Genomic DNA, 23,507 nt, shown 5'->3' with positions numbered 1-23,507 from the left:
GAATCGTCCTCTCGTCCTCAGCAAAAAAAAATATTATCCTCATTGTTATTGGAACTGATATTTTTGATAATTTGATTGTATGGTAAGAGATGTTGTGGTATTTCTCCATAATTGAAAGAATAAGTGCCGGTTGCACAACAGCCGGTTAAGTTTTAACCGTGATTAATTCCACGAGAACCAATCAGAGAAGCCGTCTTTACAAAAACGCCTTCTCTAATAAGTTCTCGTGAAATTAATCACGGTTAAAATTTAACCGGCAGTTGAGCAACTGGGCCTAAGACGTTGATGTTCTCAACATCTAGTGATATATTTCTATAGTGAGGTCCACGTTATAATGGCAGTGGAGAAAGATATACAGTAGGAGAAGAACGTTGCCGAACCTCTGTCTTGTCAATGCCTTCTATAAACGGTAGTTGATAACGGTTTATAGATGTAATATCAACTGTTTATTCTCGTTTGAAATAATCAATTATATTTTATTAAGCAAGAAATTACATTTTCAATAATTTCATAATGAATTTTCATAATAAAGATAAAATGTTTAGTTGATTACTAATTAGTTCTACATAGTTGAAAGACGATCTGGCAACAGAGCAAAGCGAGAAAGAGATAGTGCTATACGCTTTGTTGAATGATAGACAAGGATAGCAATACCATTACTAATCAAACACTGCCATTATAACGTGGACCTCACTATAGTGATATTTGTGAGTTGTGACTCGCCTGGTAGTACTCTTGCCATTCCGGGTGCCCTGGTCTCCCGCCTCCATGGAGGAGGGAATGACGATTTTGAGAGGCGGCACTTTGGGTCCCGCCGGACACTCTCCCGTCGCACTCTTGCCGCCTCCACTGCCTCCGCTCCCCTCCTCGCCGCCCTCCTCACATTCCATGCCGGTAGGGCTGCCACCCGGTTTGCCTGTAATTAAATTTAAACAAATAAATTAAGGAATTTCAATCTCACAGACAATACAATACAATTTAATAGAAAACAATACATAATATGTTACCAGTACCAACAGTGCTAAACAATCCAAATAAAACAGTATATAATTATGTTGGTCATATAATTGTATAGTATATAATAAATAAATAAAAATAAATAAATAAAGGCCTTTATTGAACATTTCAAAGGAATCATTACATAATATTATTGTATATTTGATTGTCGGCATATCTCCATGGCAAAGTGCCGTCAGGAGGAGTTATTGGAATTGACATACATGCAATAAATTAACTTTTCTTTTCAATTACAATATTAATGTTTTTTTCAAAAGTTGTATTCCTGCACAAGAGAGTATCTGTACTGCCACGCTTCTTTGCAGTACCGGCCTACAGCTTCCCAGTCCTGCCCGTTTAGTCTTGACCTCAGCTCCTGAGTTGTGAGGATACTGTTGTTCAGTTGTCTTCTCCGGATTTCAGGAAGGATGGGACATCTTGCAATGAAGTGTGGTACGTCTTCTTCTTCTTTCATGTTGCATAATGAACAAATCTTCACTGCCTGGCTAAACAAGTATTTGTTCAGTCGGATGAGCTCAGTTCTAGCCTTCAGGAACCACTTCACCAGTGTGAAGTCACCCTGATGATGAATGTAATCCGTGAAGTTTGCCAATTCAGGGTAGATTGATCATCTCTGGCTGCGCATCCTTCTCCTTCCGAAGCTCTCGCTGAGCCCCTCCTTGACCCTGTTCACCACCGCCAGCACGTTGCACGATGGAATGCTAGAAGCAGGGATGCCGAAGACAGTTTGTAGCTCCAGCCAGTCGTTATATATGAAGATCTTCTTCTCTATCACCTTCTTCATTAGTATGCAGAAGTATATAATATAATTATATAAGTATATATGTTGGGAATGCGACAAAAAATTGATTAAACTTCATACTAAAAAAAATACATTACACAAAAATACGAGACTGGAGAAGTGAGTATAGGGACACAGGGACCTGTTTCAGGGGGTATTTACTAGTAATAAATTTATAAGATTTGTAATGCAGACAAGAGACTCTCACATATCTATCAAATGGAATGTTCTCAATTTCAGTTCATCTCTGCATCACGACATAAAAGGTTCTGTTTAATTATGTTTCAAAGGTAAAAGGGGATTAGTTAGGAGGTTTAGTTATTGCTTTTAAATGGCAATATACTGGTATTAATCAAAATATATTCTAAATATCATTCACGATCAACTAAATAAATAAATATCGAGAAGAAGTAAAATGCGAGATGAAGTGAATGTCACCCTGTCAAAAATGTTGCAGTGGAGGAGATTTTGTTATAGATGTCCATATTGGACAAAGCGTCATAAAATTGGCATAACCACTAATATCTAGTAAAACTAGTTGATCTGATTTGTTACCTCACAATAAATCTCTAGTAGGCCTAAACCCTAGTACTCGCAGTATGGTGAAACAACTGAAACTAGTAACTAAATAGTGTTTTCATAATAGGATTTGACAATAATTCTAAATCGACCGTATTCTTTTTGACCGAAGCGAAGCTGAGGTCTTAGTTTCGACTCGATCGGCTTTTGTCTGTTTGTTTGTTTGTTTGTACCGCAGTTACAGTCGCAGTTATTGTCCGATTTTGATAAAATTTTGGTATACAAGTTCTTTGAAACAAGGCGCAGAAACGTATGTGTAACGATTTTTGATAAGACCTCCGGTTTTTTTGTAATTTGAAACCATAGATCAAACCTCCTAGATAAAACCAATAGGTAAAACCATAGACCAACCTCCTTCCAGAAAGTTACTTCTTCTTATCTAGCGCCGTTATCTTGCAAGATACAGCAATTTTTATTCTTTTTAAAATGAAAGATCATTGTATTTACAATACGTTAAGAGTCAAAAAAAATCAAATCAAAATCAATTTATTTCCATGAAGAACAAAAAATACAAAATATTCATTTTTTTACATTATACTTGGAATTTACACTGCAAGGTCTTGGGACCCGTGCGCAGTTTAAGAGTGTTGTATTTTCATTAAGTAAAATTACTAAGAAATTTTTTTAATCGTACTGTATTTTGCTATGTTTTGATTTAAACTAGAAGAATATGAAAAACTGTAAAAAATAAAAGAGAAAAAGACAGAAAGAACTGATAGATAAAGAAAGAGAAAAAGACAGAAAGAACTGATAGACAAAGAAAGAGAAAAAGACAGAAAGAGCTGATAGATAAAGAAAGAAACTGAAAGTTTAAAAACTAATATAACTGATCGAAACGCCATTGTTAAAGATTGTTAAGTTAAGAAATTTTCTGTATAGAGAAATAATAATATTGAGATATAGTAGAAAAAAGGGAAAATATAGAAAGATATATAGAAAAAAGTGATATAATAGATTTATTTTTCATCCAAAATGTATTTTGATCCTCCATATTCAAGCATTCACTCAGAAAAGGCGATCTGTAATATTAGATTCTTTGATCCATTTTTCCATTTCAACAATGAGCTTGTTATTGATGCTATTTGTTATAAAGTGATGAGGGATGAAATTTACCAATCTAGAACAAGTGAACATGAACTGTCTCCCACAAACACTCAAATTTACTCTGGAAGACTCAAAAGTCAGGCTAGACGGTCTAAGGTTATAAATTGATTGTCGTAAATTATACATATGTTTATTTTTGTTGATATTCAGTAATAAACTTTTTATGTATAGTTGTCTGACAGTTAAGACATTGAACTCTGCAAATAAGTTGCGAGTAGGATAACGTCTAGGCTTGCCTAATATTGTTTTTATTAAATGTTTCTGTATGGTGAATATCTTATTTAAATGACAACTCACTGCTCCACCCCATGCCAGTATACTATACTGTAATATGGACTGCGCATAGGCAAAGTAAATTATTCTTGTTAATCTGGAATTTTTAAGTTTATTAAGGTTAAAAAATTTACAAGTGAGGTATTCATACGGTTGCACATGTTATTTATATGTATATCCCATTTTAAATGTGGGTCTAAAAAAACACCAAGATATTTGGCTTTATCTACTTTTTTTAATTCTGGACACTGGCAAGGAGCTTGAGGAGTGTGATTACAGTTCAGCGAGTGGATCTTAATTGAATTCACATCATTTGGTTGGCCCCTTGCATCCGGAGAAAAGGTCATAAAAATACTTTTTGTAACATTAAGTGTTAATAAATGCTTGTTGAACCAAGATTTAACCATTTTCATTCCTTCCTCACTAGACTCAACCACATCCCTCCACTCATCACCCGTAAATGTCAATGTTGTGTCATCTGCAAATGAGACTGTAACACCATTTTTTATGTTCATTTTAAGTAAATTATTTACGTAGATCAAGAATAATATAGGGGACAATACCGTTCCCTGTGGTAGACCATATTCGGATAAAAAACTTTTGCTGGTTTCAAGATATTGACAGCGATCTCTAAGATAGCAATTGAACAGCTTTAAAGGAACATCTTTAATACCTATATTTTCCAATTTTTTTAGTAATATTTCATGTGGTATAGTATCGAAAGCCTTTGAGAGATCTAATAGAATGACTAATGTTTTTTTATTATTGTTAAAGTTATTTGATATAATATTGACTATAGTTGTTATAGCATCTTGGGTACTTTTGTTTTTTTGAAAGCCATACTGGTTTTTATGAATGATTTCGTATTTATTAAGGTAACTAACTAGTCTGATTTTTATAAGTTTTTCCAATATTTTTGATAAATTATTCAGTAGGCTTATAGGACGATAGTTTGTAGGATTGTTGGGATCGCCAGATTTGAATAGGGGTATTATATTTGCAATTTTGAATTTTTCAGGGAAAACGCCGTCAGCGAAGCATTTATTTACTATTTTGTTAAGTGGCTTAGCACTTATCTTAAGAGTGAATCTTGCCCAAAATAAATATAAGTAAAAAACAAGCAATTTTTTATAATAGAACCTTTGCCGCTCTAAAATGTGCTGTATTTATTAATTGTAGAAACCTTCTTCTCTTCTCACTTGACTGCACATTTTTTCCCCTTTTCAACACGAAATTTCCCTGGTTCATATATGAATAGTTTCTGGAAAACTATTAGCTTTCCTTTTAGTATGAGATCGGAAACCGAGTTTTGAGCATTTAACATTCTGCATAGCATAACAAGCCATAACATTAAAACCGCTTTCCATTAAAACCATCATTTGCAACGTCCTGTCATTGATACCAACGAACCCATCTTATTTAGAATCATTTTCTGTCTTACTATCGTCTGTGAGACGATTCATCGTCTAAATTGCCTTCTGACCAATATCTTATAATTAATTATTGAAGTTGTTATATAGGTTAATATTGTAAATATGGGAACGATGTGAAGGTATTTCCTCGAAAAACATTTATAAGTCCCGTGTCCCTGGAAGCATTGTCACTGGAAAAATAACAGATGACATTGCAAAGTCTTCATAATATACTGTACTTTCATAATGGCCCTTCTCATCAATTTTAAAGTTGTTAAAGTTGTATTCATGAGCGAGGTCTACTGTTCGCAGAACTACTAGTAATGTAATATTCAAACTGAATTTTAAATTGTTTTAGTTTGTAATAAATTTATATTTTCTTCCAGTGACCCACCAAGACTTACAACTAAGAAAACTAATCTATCAACAGAATGACAAATTTTAAAGACAATCTTTTTTCGGACTTTGTACTCTTAACTAAATTTGGGAGGAAATAGCATTAGGTAGCCAGCCTTCTTTTCTCTCTCCCATTTTAATGATGTCCTTTTTGAAAAAAATAAAAGTATGACTAAAATAAAATGAAAAAATATATATTTACTTGAGAATAATGAATCTGACTGACCCTTGCTAGACGTGGAGTCCTCCCGGCGCCGTTTCCGCCTCGTCTCCTCGTCATCATCTGCCGCCCCCGCGTGCCGCTTCCCGCCGACAACCGCCTCGGTCCCTTCACCGCCCCCGTTCTTGGCATCACTAGCCGCCGTCGCGTTTGCACCGCTCTCCGCGGAGGCGGAGGAATCCGCGCCGCCTCCACTACTACCTCCCGGTACATCCTGGTCCATGGCTGTCACCGAGGATGTCGTCGTGGTGGAGGCGGTGCCAGGGTTTGTACTGGAGGCGGAACCACCTCCGCTGCCGATCAGGTCTTTCAGTGGAGCGTCATCGCTCAGAGGTGAAGAGCTTTTCGATAATACGCCTTCCATGTTACTGCTGCAAATTCACATACAATTAAAATTATTTATTAATTTTATAAAATAATTCATTAGTTACTATTTCCAACAGGTAGAAAACCGAATTATTTATTTATTCATTTGTGGATAGAATCACAAATCATATAAATATGATTGGGAAAGAATAACAGGCATTGACAAAACTATTCTATTTCGAAATTTTGATACTGAATACCATGTCCAAAAAATAGTTTATTTTTTCATTGCTGAAAGTTCAAGTTCAATTTTCGTCCAAAAAAATTTATGAGCTAAAAAGTTTGATAGAAGGATTAAAACACGAAATTATAGTCGAATATTAAGGTGCGTACAGACTTTCGTTCCGCTCCAAGACCGAACGTCATTCCAGCAGAGCGATTGATGATCGACCGGCGAGCAACAATGGTTCGACCGGGGAACGCGAGAAGATCTACCATCTTCCGTAACGTTCATGATCGGTGCGAGTAGAGAGCGGAGGCGGAGCGATTGCTGTGCGATGGTGGTACGTGGGAGGAGCGTGCTCGGTGCGGGTTGGAAGCACGAGTATGTGTACGCAGCTATACACTCAATTATCACCACACATTGAATAACTCATAAATTGTTATTTAGAATAAATTATAATTTGGAATAAGAAGAGGAAAAGTGGAAGAAGATGAAAATGGTTTCAGCGGTGTTGTAGAGCATAACAGTTCAATATTGCTGGATTCATATAGCTGAAAAAACTCTTGAATATTATAAAAATAGTGTGTATGTTTTTTGAGAAATAAATTTGAATTTGAATTTGAGTTCAATCAGAGCCACGAAAGTACAGTTTTTCTTTATTCTCTGGTGCACATGTTCCTAAATTTGAGAACCAATTTATTAAATGAACATCTACTTACAAGATCCATAGTAGTATTACACCCTACCCTAAAAGACTATCAAGAATGCCAAAGAATACCCTACGAAGAATACCAATTCTTTTATCACGGATTCATCACAATAACAAAAATATGATATATGATCAGCTTATTCTTCATGGTTGATAACGGCTCATGCAACCCACAATCACTAACTCAACCAAATCGAAAAAATTAAGTAGAGTCTTCGGTAACTGGCTGAAAGCAGGAGCGTTCTACTCAACGGAAGAGTTTTTGCAATGCGATGTATCTTATATGGGTTGATGAGAAATCATTCCAATCTTGGTTTGGTACAATGACATATTTCAACTAGACTATAAGTATAATGAACTTGTAAATTTTATATGATATTTAAATGTATTGTTTCATTTATGTAACTTACAACAGAGGTTGTATTATTATTATTGTAGGTATTATAAATTGTTTCATTGTTTGACGATGCTTATTGCTTTTTTTTTGTAAAGTTTTACGGCAAATAAAAATCTTGATTCTTGAAATAAAATACTTGATTGAATATTCCTGCTAATGCCCGGTTTCCATCATTCCAGTAGACGTTCTAACTAGTTGCGGGCAGGTTACCTGAAACATGCATGTTGAACCGCGTGGATACTTTTACTTGAATATGAAACCTGTTCAAGTAGGTGTTCACACGGTGTAACTTGAATGTTTACGGTAGTCTGCCTTAATTAATTAGAACGTACCGGTAATAATTAGAAGTTGGAAGCGAATTGAAAATAGTAACTAGAGTTACTATTTGTAGTTTTTGGAATTTTGGGAATTTGGTTTTGGGAATTGTAGTTTCTGCAAAATATAAATAGATAATAAACGAGCAAGATTCAGTTATAATTTATATCTACAATATCTAGGTACTTATTCGATAATATTCAACACTTAGTTCCGGTTACGCAAAGACCCGTTGAATTTTAACCGTGATTAATTTCACGAAAACCAATCAGAGAAGTAGTCTCTTCAAAAAAGCCTTCTCTGATCGGTTCTCGTGGAATTAATCACGGTTAAAATTTAATCGGCTTTTCAAAAAATCCTGTGATTGGTTCTCGTGAAATTAATCACTTTAAAAATTTAACCGTCTTTTGTGCAACCGGGCCTAATTAATTGAAATTGAAAGTTTGTTCACAAAATAATAAATGTTAAACTTTAGGCTTACCTATTATCATGTGACTCCACATCGGCTGAAGCACCCTTTCGTTCCACTGTCCTCTCTTTCTTTTCTTCGGTGGTTGTACTACTTCCTCCAACTGACGAGCTACTAGTGGAAGAAGCGCTTCCCCCCCCTCCTCCTCCTCCTAAACTGCTATTGCTTCCTCCTCCTCCTCCTCCGCCACCACCCCCGTTTCCAACTCCTCCTCCTCCTCCGTTATTGTTGCCACCTCTGTTTTTCAGCTGATGAAGTCTCAGAGTTACACGTGGCGAGCCTGATTTCTCCACTGTAAATAGATACATAAATAAATAGATGAATGAATAGATAAACTACTACTACTCATCAGATTGATACTAATAAACAATTTATTTGTAGACATTAATCATACAAATAGAGTTGAGCTAACAAACATAGTAAAACATACACTCTCTACACCAATATATAAACAACAATATTACACAATTTTGATAAAGGTTTTTGGTAAAGGTTATAATAGAATATTTCCTATTGGAATAAAATAGCATCTGATAATTTCAAACAAGATCACATATCATTTGTCTTATTTCTAATCCTTTAACCTCATAAATCAAAACTCTTGTTTATTTTCTCGTCTGTCAGATTCGACAATACCTACTCATCAGATGAATGGAACATGTTATCGACATCGATCATACCAATGATACATAGGTTTATCGAATTGAAATCACAGTTATTTCTCATACCATGCTATCGACATGAGTAAGTAGTAGAGTGGACATTACTGTCCAAACTACCCCATGTCATCTATTCTATCCTATTAAGTTATTCTTTTATTTAGCCATTCTAAATTTATTAAATTGATGATATCAAATCAAATTTATTCACCAATAAACAACAGTGTTACAAGAAAATGAATAAATAAATAATTGACGTGGCTACAAAAGGAAATTTTGTAATACAGTGGTAAAATGAGTACTAGGGCCCGTTTGCACAAAGGTATGTCCACTTTAATTTTAACGGTGATTAAATGCCACGAGAACCAATCAGAGAAGCTTTCTAATCAAAGAAAGATTGGTTCTATTGGCATTCAATCATCCCTGTTAAAAAATCCAACAGACTTTTTGGAACCGGACAGTAACGAATAATATCAATTTGAGTTGGCTTAAAATATATATCTTAAATTATATTAAAACTCTTCCATTTGAAATTTCGACCGCAAATGTAAGTTATATCAAATTATTGATCTAAATTAATTTTCGAGACCGAATACAATACCATGAAATTTGGATTGGGAAATTACACTAATTTATATAAGACAGAGTAGGGATCCAAATATAACTGATATTAAATGAGTACAGTACTCCCACCTGACAGTGAATAAAATTTGTGACGCGTTCTCCTGCTTTGCTAATAATATGACAACGATGAATGGTTTGGGAATTCCACAGATAAGATTGATATTGGGTTTTAGAATTGGAATCCTGGATCCTATCTTATCTCAGGATTCTATAGCTGTTTGGTTGTGAATGGTTCCAAAGTTGACAATATGAGTCACAATCAGGTTTTATGCATTTATTATGAAGTGGCGCAATTAGAAGATTTCAAGAAGAGGTCGATTACACAATGACCAACACCTTGAGAACGCTACCTGCAATATAATTATCGGAAAAACAGGATACGCCCAAAACTGTCTCCTATAAACAAGTTCCAAAAAATAGGACAGTTCATTTTTCACATTATTTCCACGTAGAGATTAAGTCTGTTCATTTTCATACTATTGGAAGTATGTACTAAGCTACTGTAAAGCAGTAACTTAATGGAAGATGTCTTAACTTAAGATTAAGACTAAGATACTTAAGTTAAGTATTCACCAATAATTTTAACAAGTATTTTTTACGTAGTCATATTTACTAAACAGAGTGGGTGACACGTCCGAGAACGGCTTAATATCTCATACACAAAGGTGGGTGTGATTGGGGTTCCTACTCAAATTGGAAAAACTACTTTATCATGACTTTGAAAATCTGGTCCACCATCTTGGATAGGACATTTTGGATGCTACTTAATTTTTTAAATAGGAAGGTGGTCATGCGATACATGATCCTGATACGGAATACCAAGAAAAAATGATTGGCGAAAACCGCATATCGATATCTCAAACCGTCTTGAAGATATTCACATTATTAATCAATACTAATCAAAGCAGGAAAAAAGTCTGAGAGAGGCTTAATATCTCATACACAAATGTAATTTGATGGTGGGTGTGATCGGGGATCCTACTCAAATTGAAAATTCTACTTTACTATGACTTCAAAAATCTGGTCCGCCATCTTGAATGCAACTTTTTTTTAAATAGGAAGGTGGTCATGCGATGCATGATTTCGATACGGAATTTCAAGAAAAAATGAATGGTGAAAACCGCATATCGATATATCAAACAGTTCAGAAGATATTCACATTATTAATCAATATCATGCATATCAGAAATGAGATACATTAGTGGTATTGATTAAGATTCTACTGCACACCCACCTAACAAGCTGAAAAGTAAGCATATTGCTTACACTCATACCTCAAGAATGGATTGAACTATTTCCTTGAAAGTTCGTAGGACTCAACTATATGCTTTTACAGAGAGCATACGCTTTTCATAATTTCATTATTTCTTCAAGTTTTTCTTATTTTAGCTATTTAAACATGAATTTGCTATTTTGGAAAAGAAGCATCGAGAAACGAATTTGAAAATACAGTGACCTTTAGAATAACAACACAAATCTAAATCCGTTTGAATTTTGTTCAAATTCCTAATAGTTTTGCAATAAACTGAGTCGTTAAATTGCAAATTTGAAGATTTGAACCAAAAATGAACCGTTACATTGCCAACCTAGTTCGAGGGTTATTCTCCAGAGAGCTCTACTGTTGAAACGTAACCCCCACCACCTACTACTTACATACTAAGACTGCCCAGCAGTGTATCAATGAATGAATTGAATGAATGACCACAAGAAAGAGTGGGAATGGGAGGGGAATAGATGAGAAGTCTGTTACACTCTCTCTGTCTCTCAATTCCAGCTAGCTTTTGCCATATCCATGCCATGTGTGACTTATTAGTTCGTTGAAACGTGACAGTGACAGTTCATCCAGTCATTTGTGATAAGTTACTATGGGTTTTCATTTATAGAAACGTTTTGCCTTGTTTATTCTAGACAATCCTTGTTAGTGAATAATACTTTTTCTATTCTATTCCTATTGACTTCGAATTACGTGAAATGTTATAAAAATGTTGAAGTGCATGCGACCAAATTATTTATCATAAAAAATGGACGAAACGCCGAAGCCTCATCAAAGTCGCCGACGCTTTAGACACAAAAGTGGACGCAGATTGAAACTTAGCGCGAAACCGCTTAAACGAAGAGGAACAGCGTTAATTCAATACTGGGCTTCCAAAAGGTAAGCTAATATTTGATACACATCCATAATTTCCTTCATCAAGAATCATAACAATCAATATATCTCCATTTGTAATTTGAGTAATAAAGCTTCAATTCTCAATCGAATATACAATTATACATGTCAACGTTTTTAGAAATATTGAACAGTTTCACGATTCTATGCTATGAAAGCTCAGGGAACTTGGAAAACACCCATTCAAAAAATGTCAATTGTCAATTACGAATAGTGTAATCGGCAGACCTATCTTACACTAATTTTACTGCATTTTCCATAATATATTTTCACTATTTTTTGAATGGGAAATTCGTCATTGCCACCTATGAATAGTCCTATTGATCTTGTTTACATTAAAGTAATGTACCTAGGTTTCATAATGGCCTAGGCTTACATTACTTTAATGTAAGTTTTAATAATAAATAAGTGGTATGTGACAATATTTGTTTTTATTTTCCATTATGGAGAAATACCACAACATCTCCTCAAACACAATCAATTATACAAACATAACTATTCTTCCTTTTCTCCTTTTATAGTAGTAGTTATGGTTTGTGTTCAATTCTATATTTGTGTCTTCAATTTTGCAAAATTTCAATATTTTCATTTTTAACAAAGTCATTTTTCATTGTTCATTGCACCGGTAAGGGCATTTGTGCAGAGAGAAAAAGAGAAAGAAACGAGTGAGAGCGAGGAGGAGAATGAGAAGATTTAGAACGGAAAGAGTGAGGAGAAGTGGATGGAAAAGAGGGAGAAGAAGAATAAGGGGAAAAGAAGGAGGAGAAGGTGAAGGAGGAATGAGAAAAAGATTAAAAAGAAGGAGGAGAAGGTGAAGAAGGAGGAATAGGAGAAGAAAGAGGAGAAGGTGAAGAAGGAGAACAAGAAGAAGTAAGGCTTATTATTTCTCAAAATTCACGTAATATTGTTTGAAGACCATCAAAATATTTTATCGTCTTATCTGTCTCAACTTCCGCTGAAATATATATTTAAAATACATAGAAATATATTTTCAATTACTTCTTTTATATTATTTTTTTATTATTAATAATACTTTTTTAGATTAATTTTTCCATTTTAAAACAAGTAATGAGTTTGTACTTCTCGCACACATTTTGTGTTTGAGAAAACTCACAAAGAAAAGTTTTCTTCTGATATTGATAAATTTGAAGTTGTAGGGTATAATAGTAGCTTCAGTTTCTAGTGTAATATTAGTTCTAGTAACAGTATAGTGTATATTTATGTGATATTGAATTCCTGGGCTGACTACCTTTAGGATATAATTCAATTATCTTGAACGATTGAAAACGGGGAGACAGTATTCTTATTCACAAAAGTAAGGGCTAGAAATAACAACAAAAGCAACCTGACAATTCTGAGAAGGTGTAAGGCCAAACAAGTTCTATTATGTAGAGTTCAATAGAATGCAGTTCTATGTCGAACTGGACCTTCACCTTCCAATTCAACAGTGTTTCAAATACCGTTCAGTTGTAAGTGTCGTAAGTTGTAAGCTAGCAACAAAATCGCGATAATAATTTTTAAAAGTTCTCGTTAGTGAATTGCGTTTAAGATTTCTTATTGCATATTATTGTAGTTTTGAATTCAAGTATGGGCAAGACTAGAAAATGTTTGTCAGCTCCAAGCAAGAAGAGACGATTAAATGATGCATTGAAAAAGTACATGGAGGATAAAAGGTTAAAGATATTTTTGTAATACGGTATTAACTTGGATTCTATGTACTTGTAGACCTATAGGACTACTTAGCCTTCATAGCAGACTTTATTACTTATTTTCAATAACAAAGAACAAGCCACCCACCAATAATTTATGAAATTATTCATCGTTTCAACTTACTTCACATTTCAAAGTTGCCAAGGTAGTTGTTAATTGGAAGAACTCACTCAATCTTCAAGTTATTATCTTTAAAATATTAAACACACTACGTAGCACTTGCACACAAAAACACTAGGCTTGAATGGAAGACAGCCAACTCATTTCAGTATTCAGTATTCACGAACGTCTCAACGTCAACACTTTTTTATAGCCGTATGATCACTCCAAATGACAACACTGAACTTAATTTGTTATTATTCACACGATATAATCAACGGCGAATAAATATAATTTCAGTTTGTAGTGTGATTTTCAGTTTAATTCAACTAAATAGACTGCAAGTGCAAACACAGTACAAGCAGCAGACAACATTCCTTGCGTGCAACGTGCCCGCTTGCCCGCACGCGCAAGAACGAACGGGTTCACCGGCACAGCAGCCAGTCTTGCCAACTGTCTCATTCCAAACAACAAACTATCGTACGCGCCGGCTAAAATTAGCTCCAAATACTTCACAACGCCATTCAAAAACATGCACGATCTGCTGCATGATAGAATTTTCCTAATACAGATTTTGATGGGATAGCATTCCATGTAGGCCTTTACTGAAATAATATTATTCCAAGGCCCAGTTGCTCAAAAATCGGTTAAATTTTAATTGTGAATAATTTTACGAGAACCAATAAGAGAAGGCTATTTCGAAAAAAGGCTTCTCTGATTGATTCTCGTGAAATTAATCTCGATTAAAATTTAACCGGCATTCGTGCAACCGGCACTATGTCTAATAATCCAGAGTTTTACATTAGATCAACAGGTGCTTTTACAGCTCGACGTGGTTTACGGGAAAGGAAATCTCCCCTAACTGTTTGATACTGAAAAATATATTATTACCGGTTATCTATCCAAAAATCAGCTAGTTTACGATGAGATTTCAGTACGTAATGAAGAGTATAAAGAGCAGTCGTTGTAGAAAAGAGAAAATAGATTACTCCCAAGTCAAACCCGTGTTATCGGATGAGCACTTTGAACTGTCGGTCCCGGCTGAAGTATGACAGTCGTATTTGTCGTAAGGCCCATTGACGGCTTAAATTAGGACCTTCCCGCAAGAGACTTCCCACCAACAAAACCTATTCCAATATTTACTTGAATGAAAAATATATTTTAATTTACATTAGTGAATAGAAAGCATTAATATATTGCAGTTACAGAGATAATTTATAAGGCAAGGGCCATAGAGCGTCACCCCATCTCCCACAGTAGCAAATAGACTATTAAATTTCATCTGTGATTAATTACTGTTAAAAGCTACATGAACCAATGAGAACAGCGGATAACATCTTTGATAAGCAGTTAATCTCGGTTGCATTTCATTAAATGTTTGTGCAACTGGGAAAGCTTGTTTCAAATGAAGAAACAAAGTAGTCTGAACAAATTGTTAAAAACAATTGCACAAAGTGTATAGTGTGTTAAAAACAATTGCACAAACTAAGAGTATAGGAAAAGTACGGTATAGACCTATTTATTCTATAAAACTAGGAATAGTATTATTTTTGAATGTGCTTCATTGAACAGACATAAAACTATTAGATGTCCAAGTTCAATTGGGGGCGCTGAATACGAATCTGAAATCAAAATTCTTCTGTCTCTAATTTGAAAGTCCTAAATGTGTGAATGACTTTCGACCGTCTCCGTGTTTTTCAAATGGAAAGACCGTTTGAGAGATTCCATCCAAAACAGACAGTAAGGTCGTAGTCCAGTCCTACATGAATGTGTGAATCGACCTTTTATTACAAGTTTTTTTTTTTGTTCCTGTGACAATGTGATACAATACTGTAATTTTCTTTGTAAACTCAATAAACAACCTCACGCACGCACGCGCACGTCTGCTACCAGTCTCCAGAAAGAATAGACTTTGTTTTAATCTCTTGTTTTAACTCTCTTGCAGTCTCGTATAGACAACGTATCTCGATAGTCGGCAATAAAATTTCGGCTCTGTTCTTCATAGTTTCTAGTTTGCAGTTCATATTCGTAATTTGGACTTCCTCAGTCCAGCGAGTTTAGTAGCCTAGATGTATTTTACCGGTACGGTTGTCTAGTCAAATCATTTATTCAAATTATTAGTGGTGTCTGATTTCGCGCGAATATCCTGTTTAGTCGTACTGTTTTAGTATACTTCACTAAAATTAACAATAAAATACTTTACGCGGTATGGGGAGAAATAAGCATGGAAGGTTATATCCATCCTCCAGACGTAAAAAGAGAATTATCAACAAAAGCAACCTGACAATTCTGAGAAGGTGTAAGGCCAAACAAGTTCTATTATGTAGAGTTCAATAGAATGCAGTTCTTTTCAGTTCTATGTCGAACTGGACCTTCACCTTCCAATTCAACAGTGTTTCAAATACCGTTCAGTTGTAAGTGTCGTAAGTTGTAAGCTAGCAACAAAATCGCGATAATAATTTTTAAAAGTTCTCGTTAGTGAATTGCGTTTAAGATTTCTTATTGCATATTATTGTAGTTTTGAATTCAAGTATGGGCAAGACTAGAAAATGTTTGTCAGCTCCAAGCAAGAAGAGACGATTAAATGATGCATTGAAAAAGTACATGGAGGATAAAAGGTATATTTTTGTAATAAGGTATTAACTTGGATTCTATGTACTTGTAGACCTACTTAGACCTATAGGACTACTTAGCCTTCATAGCAGACTTTATTACTTATTTTCAATAACAAAGAACAAGCCACCCACCAATAATTTATGAAATTATTCATCGTTTCAACTTACTTCACATTTCAAAGTTGCCAAGGTAGTTGTTAATTGGAAGAACTCACTCAATCTTCAAGTTATTATCTTTAAAATGTTAAACACACTACGTAGCACTTGCACACAAAAACACTAGGCTTGAATGGAAGACAGCCAACTCATTTCAGTATTCACAAACGTCAACACTTTTTTATAGCCGTGTGATCACTCCAAATGACAACACTGAACTTAATTTGTTATTATTCACACGATATAATGAACGGCCAATAAATATAACTTCAGTTTGTATTGTGATTTTCAGTTTAATTAAACTAAATAGACTGCAAGTGCAAACACAGTACAAGCAGTCTGCTGCAGACAACATTCCTTGCGTGCAACGTGCCCGCTTGCCCGCACGCGCAAGAACGAACGGGTTCACCGGCACAGCAGCCAGTCTTGCCAACTGTCTCATTCCAAACAACAAACTATCGTACGCGCCGGCTAAAATTAGCTCCAAATACTTCACAACGCCATTCAAAAACAATATTGCACGATCTGCTTGCTACATGATAGAATTTTCCTAATACAGATTTTGATGGGATAGCATTCCATGTAGGCCTTTACTGAAATAATATTATTCCAAGGCCCAGTTGCTCAAAAATCGGTTAAATTTTAATTGTGAATAATTTTACGAGAACCAATAAGAGAAGGCTATTTCGAAAAAAGGCTTCTCTGATTGGTTCTCGTGAAATTAATCTCGATTAAAATTTAACCGGCATTCGTGCAACCGGCACTATGTCTAATAATCCAGAGTTTTACATTAGATCAACAGGTGCTTTTACAGCTCGACGTGGTTTACGGGAAAGGAAATCTCCCCTAACTGTTTGATACTGAAAAATATATTATTACCGGTTATCTATCCAAAAATCAGCTAGTTTACGATGAGATTTCAGTACGTAATGAAGAGTATAAAGAGCAGTCGTTGTAGAAAAGAGAAAATAGATTACTCCCAAGTCAAACCCGTGTTATCGGATGAGCACTTTGAACTGTCGGTCCCGGCTGAAGTATGACAGTCGTATTTGTCGTAAGGCCCATTGACGGCTTAAATTAGGTGATGTGGGACCTTCCCGCAAGAGACTTCCCACCAACAAAACCTATTCCAATATTTACTTGAATGAAAAATATATTTTAATTTACATTAGTGAATAGAAAGCATTAATATATTGCAGTTACAGAGATAATTTATAAGGCAAGGGCCATAGAGCGTCACCCCATCTCCCACAGTAGCAAATAGACTATTAAATTTCATCTGTGATTAAATTACTGTTAAAAGCTACATGAACCAATGAGAACAGCGGATAACATCTTTGATAAGCAGTTAATCTCGGTTGCATTTCATTAAATGTTTGTGCAACTGGGAAAGCTTGTTTCAAATGAAGAAACAAAGTAGTCTGAACAAATTGTTAAAAACAATTGCACAAAGTGTATAGTGTGTTAAAAACAATTGCACAAACTAAGAGTATAGGAAAAGTACGGTATAGACCTATTTATTCTATAAAACTAGGAATAGTATTATTTTTGAATGTGCTTCATTGAACAGACATAAAAACTATTAGATGTCCAAGTTCAATTGGGGGCGCTGAATACGAATCTGAAATCAAAATTCTTCTGTCTCTAATTTGAAAGTCCTAAATGTGTGAATGACTTTCGACCGTCTCCGTGTTTTTCAAATGGAAAGACCGTTTGAGAGATTCCATCCAAAACAGACAGTAAGGTCGTAGTCCAGTCCTACATGAATGTGTGAATCGACCTTTTATTACAAGTTTTTTTTTTTGTTCCTGTGACAATGTGATACAATACTGTAATTTTCTTTGTAAACTCAATAAACAACCTCACGCACGCACGCGCACGTCTGCTACCAGTCTCCAGAAAGAATAGACTTTGTTTTAATCTCTTGTTTTAACTCTCTTGCAGTCTCGTATAGACAACGTATCTCGATAGTCGGCAATAAAATTTCGGCTCTGTTCTTCATAGTTTCTAGTTTGCAGTTCATATTCGTAATTTGGACTTCCTCAGTCCAGCGAGTTTAGTAGCCTAGATGTATTTTACCGGTACGGTTGTCTAGTCAAATCATTTATTCAAATTATTAGTGGTGTCTGATTTCGCGCGAATATCCTGTTTAGTCGTACTGTTTTAGTATACTTCACTAAAATTAACAATAAAATACTTTACGCGGTATGGGGAGAAATAAGCATGGAAGGTTATATCCATCCTCCAGACGTAAAAAGAGAATTATCAACAAAGGATTGTTGGAATGGCGCCGTAATAGGAAGTAAGTTGCCATGGAAGTTATTTTCTCTCATGCAGATTTTATATCATAATATTATATTCTAAATGAATCTACAATAAAAGTCTATTCAACAGTAAAATGAGTTCTCAATTTAGAATTCTTAGATATATGTAATTAATAATTATTACTATTACGGTACTATCACATTTTTATTATTATTACTATTAATAAAAATTATCACCGGTACATGTTAAAATGGCAGTGGAGAAAGACAGGAGAACAGAATAGCAAAGAATACATCAACTTTTTTCTCAAGAAACTAAAAAAATATATATATATGCATTTTATTAACTTTTTTGTATTGAATGTTAGTTTGGTAGACTTCAAATTTATCAGAATTTGTAGCGCTGTTCATGATGAATAAATTGAATGATCAACCCCATTTTATCTCAGCAATAATAGCCAATACCCAACCCTATTTCATCTCAGCAATAATAACCAATACCCAACCCTATTTTATCTCAGCAATAATTACCAATACTCAACCCTATTTTATCTCAGCAATAATAACCAATACTCAACCCTATTTTATCTCAGCAATAATAATCAATACTCAACCCTATTTTATTTCAGCAATAATAGCCAATACCCAACCCTATTTTATCTCAGCAATAATAACCAATACTCAACCCTATTTTATCTCAGCAATAATAAACAGCACCCGCACTCGCAAGTGCAGGAGCGCGCGTTCAGCCGCCAGCCGTCTACCTCCTTCCACTAAGTAGAAGGAATTTGTTCTTCTCTTTTTTCTCCGTGCTCCCTCCACATTCACCCTTCCCCCTTCCACAATGTCATCGTCTCTCTGCTTTGTGAAGGACGTTTAGGCTCTCCCTCTCCAGCTCCAATCATAGTTTATAACTATGCCGCGGAAACGTTATGTTTGTAAAAACAACAAAAAATCACGTGCAGCTAGAGATCGGGAGAAGAAAAAACGCGAACAATCGGCGTCTGTTAAAAATAATTTTTCAGTTGAACTGGAAGATAGTGATAAAATATTCAAAAAACTAGAAGAAAGCACGGTGACTGATGCTGGAGGCTGCAGTGCAAGCTCGTGAGTGCGCTAAGTTATTATTTTTATTAATTACCAGTACATATGCTGCATGTAAAGTTCGGTCAAAGTATTGCTTTAGAAAGAATTGATCAGCTTAAAATTTTGAAGACGTATTCATTGAACCTTTTTACAGGTCAAGTTGGACAACAAAATTGACTCACACATTCGTCCTTTTCCAGGATATAAAAATAACATTGAAAGTGCATAAGAAAAAAATGCGTTTTGATTTATCATTTAGTTAGCTGAGGAATTCATTGCATGCAATATTACAACAGTTTTTCCATTCATTCATTCATTGTAGACCCTGTATAAAATTATGGAGTATGGAGGAAATTCCTTCTCCTTTCATATTATCCTTACAATGCTAAATTTCAAAACACCTTGTGTATACATCGACGCTCAGTTAAAAAAGGAATATTCCTGCCAAATCTCATAGAATTCTATCAACGCTTTTGGCCGTAAATGCGTTACATACATACAGACAGACGAAAGGAAATCCGAGTTAAAACATAGACCTCACTGCGTTCGGTCAATTAATTTTAATAGTAATTTTGAATAATATCCGAACAATTCTGAATGTAGATACTGTAATTACTCTAGATAATAAATAAATTAATCGTAGGTTATTGATTTACTTAATTTTGCTGTCCGTGTTGCCTTTTTTGTGTGGCCAAACACTACTTTTAGTGGCCTACAGGTACTATTAGTATTCACCAACACTTGATTATTCAATTTAGGTACTTATTTACTTCATTTTTGTATCATTCATTAGTATATTTAAATGTTGAGATCATTGAAACTGTTTGAGATATAGATGTGCGGGTTTCGCCATTAATTTTCTTTTGAATTCTGCATCGAAATCACGTATCATATGACCATCTTCCCATTTGAAAAAATGAAGTTGGATTTGAAATGAAGTTGGATCCATATGACGAATCCAAGATGGTGGGCAAAAGTTTTGAAGCCACATAAATTAGTTTTTTTTCAATTGGTATAGGAACCCCATGGAACCTATAATTGTCATATCATACTTGTAAAAGAAATATTTAGCTGTTTCCATAATAATTCTCACCAACTCTGTATAATTACAAGTTGCGGATTGCAGAGATCAAAACAACAGAGTTCATGAGCGACTTCTCCAACCCATCATTGTTATTTCAATTGTCCATTCTCGTTATAAAAGATCAGTTACATTTTTTTCCTCAAGGAGGAATATTTTTCAATTATTCAATAATTTATAAATGATATCTCAAATATTAGGAAAAACCAGAAAAATAATGCATTTAAAATACTGTATTAACTAAATGCTGAGTTCTATGTGAGTAGAAATTCATCGTTTGTTCAAGAGATGGCCAACGATCTATATATACTAACGATCTATATCAACAATCTATAATACTAACGTTAGTATATATAGATCGTTGGAGATGGCTGATGGCTCTGAAAGCTGAAGGATACAGGTATATTGATTGATACAGGTTCAGTGCACCCCCTGACTAAAGAGTCCTAAATATAACCATCCATTGAATAGACGAATAGAGTACCGCTAGTTTCCCTGTAATAGAAACAGGTAGAAAAGATAAAATCTTTTCTTCTATATGTAGAGAAGACATTCCTCCACTATTGTCTATAATTAGTGGCGAAATGGCAATCCTCTATGCGAAAAAGACAGTCAAAAGTTTTGTTCTGTCACTATTGCAAGAAATGTGAGTGAAGAGGTTCTTCAAACCTTCACAGTTCTCTTCCTTAGAATTCTCTATCACTTTACTATCTATCTGTTATCCATTACTTTACTTTTATTTTCAAAATTGGTCTTCATACCTTCTCACTTCTTTTTCTACGAGAGTGCGGTAGAATTATCTATTACTTCATTATTATTACTTTACTTAACTATATATTATTATCTATCCTTTTACATCTTCGTCGGTTAATTATTCATATTTCGTACCCAAGTTTTGTGCTTGTTGCTTATATAAAGTGAGAGGATCGCCTAAAATGGGAAATCTTAAAAAGTATCAGAGAAAACTCCCATAATTATTAATATAGATATATAGATATAATATAATATAATATATAATATATTATATATATTATATATATAATATAGATATAATATAATATAATTATTAATATTGCTATTATTAATTCTGTGAAAGTATCCTTCTGTTCCCAAGAAAAAAAGAAGACTTGGTCCAGGTTTGCGTCGCTTTAATGCAGAAAAAAGGTAAACAATATTCATATGCGCTTTAAAATCTAGCAAAATATATTGATTTATCATGTTATAGTATTTGTAATGCACACATCCATTCTTGGATTATTTTTGGACTACCAGATTAAACAGAACTTGGCAAATACATGAACACATCATCATCTGTATAAGTTATGTTATTCTAATAGTTACTCTGATTACTAGCTTACCCGGCGAACTTCGTACCGCCAAAAAGTCAATGTATCTCATGTCACACTTGACTTTATTTGGTGATTCATAAAATTTATCTGACAATCAATATTTTTATTTACATCTCGATACTGACTTCCTATGTGCTTAAAACTACCGTTTCAATAGCAGTAAACAATTTTATCACAGAGTGACGTGTTTATTACAGCTGGTAATATCTCATAATTATGCTAAATCATATTATCACAACATGATCTTGAATCATGATGATCTTCCCGTTCTACGTTAGCCGCTCGGTCGACAATTTCGAAAACATAGGCCTGTAAAATGGATTAAATTATTAGCCCCCCTATTAAAATTTCTGGTCAGAAACCATCCCCAATATTCACATAATATATTCCCAAAGTTTCATGCCGTTTTGTCTAGTAGTTTTCGAGTCTGTAGGGAACAAAAAACTGACACACAAACAGACATTCATTTTTATATATAGAGATGGCTGAAAATCGTACGATGTGTGTGTAACTAGACAAAGCCTATCGTTAGTAGAAACTATAGAGTAAAAATTGTTTTGAAAACTGATATAATTCATATCATTAAGTCGGTAAGCTGACAATTTTTTTTATTTAGTATTTAAAAAACAAAATTACTTTGTAATTACAAAAATTTTGTTTTATTAAAGAAAACTAGTCATAAGAATTCGATTGGGATGTAAATTAACCATTTTCCATCTAGAAGATTGGACCATTGGTATGGAATTTGCAAGGTCTATCTCTTTTAAGTTTTATGTGCCCTCAAAAACAACCCCCCCACACCGCCAACAAACCACGTGTCCTTGAGTCTTCAAGGACATTCATTCACTCCACGCCCTCCCCTCCTCCTCAGTCAATCCTCACTACGATACTCGTCTGCGCGCTCACATACACTCCCCCCACACAAACACCTTCCCATAATCACTCTCTCTCTATCTGCTCAGTTTGCTCACTTGCTCAGTGACAGTGACATTCAGTGATTAGTTCTCTCTCTCTCTCTCTCTCTCTCTCTCTCTCTCTCTCTCTCTCTCTCTCTCTCTCTGCTCAGTTTGCTCACTTGCTCAGTGACAGTGACATTCAGTGACTAGTCAGTAGAGTTTGATTCTCAATAATATAATCGCGCACTGCTGTTATCTATTGCCCGGTAATCGTGAACCTGTAGAATGGATTCAATAGAGGCCCCAAGAAAGATTAGAAAGGACTCAAGACATACAGTGAAGGGAAAAAAGAAATTGGTACTTTCGGCCAGGAGAATGAAAAGGCGGATTTCACCAGCACTTCTCGAAGCAAACAGACGTAGAAGGTTGGTTGTTTTGATGTCATATAAATTGGTCAGTCTCGCATTTTACCCACTAAATAATATCTAGAGAAAAATGCTTTGAATGATTGATAGTTCAACTTTTTGGTAAGGGCTATTCTTATTAATCAGGAAATGAAAATTCTATGTACCCTTTCTATTTTCTTCACACCATGTATCA

The 23,507-nt window shown here is 34.7% G+C and overlaps 2 protein-coding genes across 8 annotated transcripts in view; one reads left to right on the top strand and one right to left on the bottom strand.

Moving 5' to 3' along the window:
- Positions 1-23,507, bottom strand: part of LOC111044817 (ankyrin repeat domain-containing protein 11) — a 153,800-nt gene that overhangs the window by 54,460 nt on the left and 75,833 nt on the right. The window contains exons 3-5 of the mRNA XM_039429915.1: positions 8,214-8,493; positions 5,789-6,153; positions 724-916 (exon numbers count right to left, since the gene is read on the bottom strand). Coding sequence (XP_039285849.1) covers positions 724-916; positions 5,789-6,153; positions 8,214-8,493 — 838 coding nt within the window. The remainder of the gene's footprint in view (positions 1-723; positions 917-5,788; positions 6,154-8,213; positions 8,494-23,507) is intronic.
- The window catches only part of LOC111046939 (tigger transposable element-derived protein 2), an 80,427-nt gene continuing 67,962 nt past the window's right edge, over positions 11,043-23,507 (top strand). For 2 of the 7 annotated variants that reach the window (XM_039429912.1, XM_039429897.1), the window contains exon 1: positions 19,398-19,602. In XM_039429912.1, the coding sequence (XP_039285846.1) occupies positions 19,412-19,602 (191 nt within the window). In that variant the 5' untranslated portion in view covers positions 19,398-19,411. Of the gene's footprint in view, positions 11,637-13,135; positions 13,325-15,875; positions 16,079-18,211; positions 18,534-19,397; positions 19,603-23,177; positions 23,333-23,507 lie in introns of those variants that run through there. The other 5 variants (XM_039429901.1, XM_039429906.1, XM_039429905.1 and 2 more) reach the window with 5 other exon arrangements.

The sequence above is a fragment of the Nilaparvata lugens genome, chromosome 6 (genome assembly GCF_014356525.2).
Source record: "Nilaparvata lugens isolate BPH chromosome 6, ASM1435652v1, whole genome shotgun sequence".
NCBI lineage: Eukaryota > Metazoa > Arthropoda > Insecta > Hemiptera > Delphacidae > Nilaparvata > Nilaparvata lugens.
The sequence above is the reverse complement of the archived record's forward strand: the minus strand, read 5'-3'. Positions and strand labels throughout refer to the sequence as shown.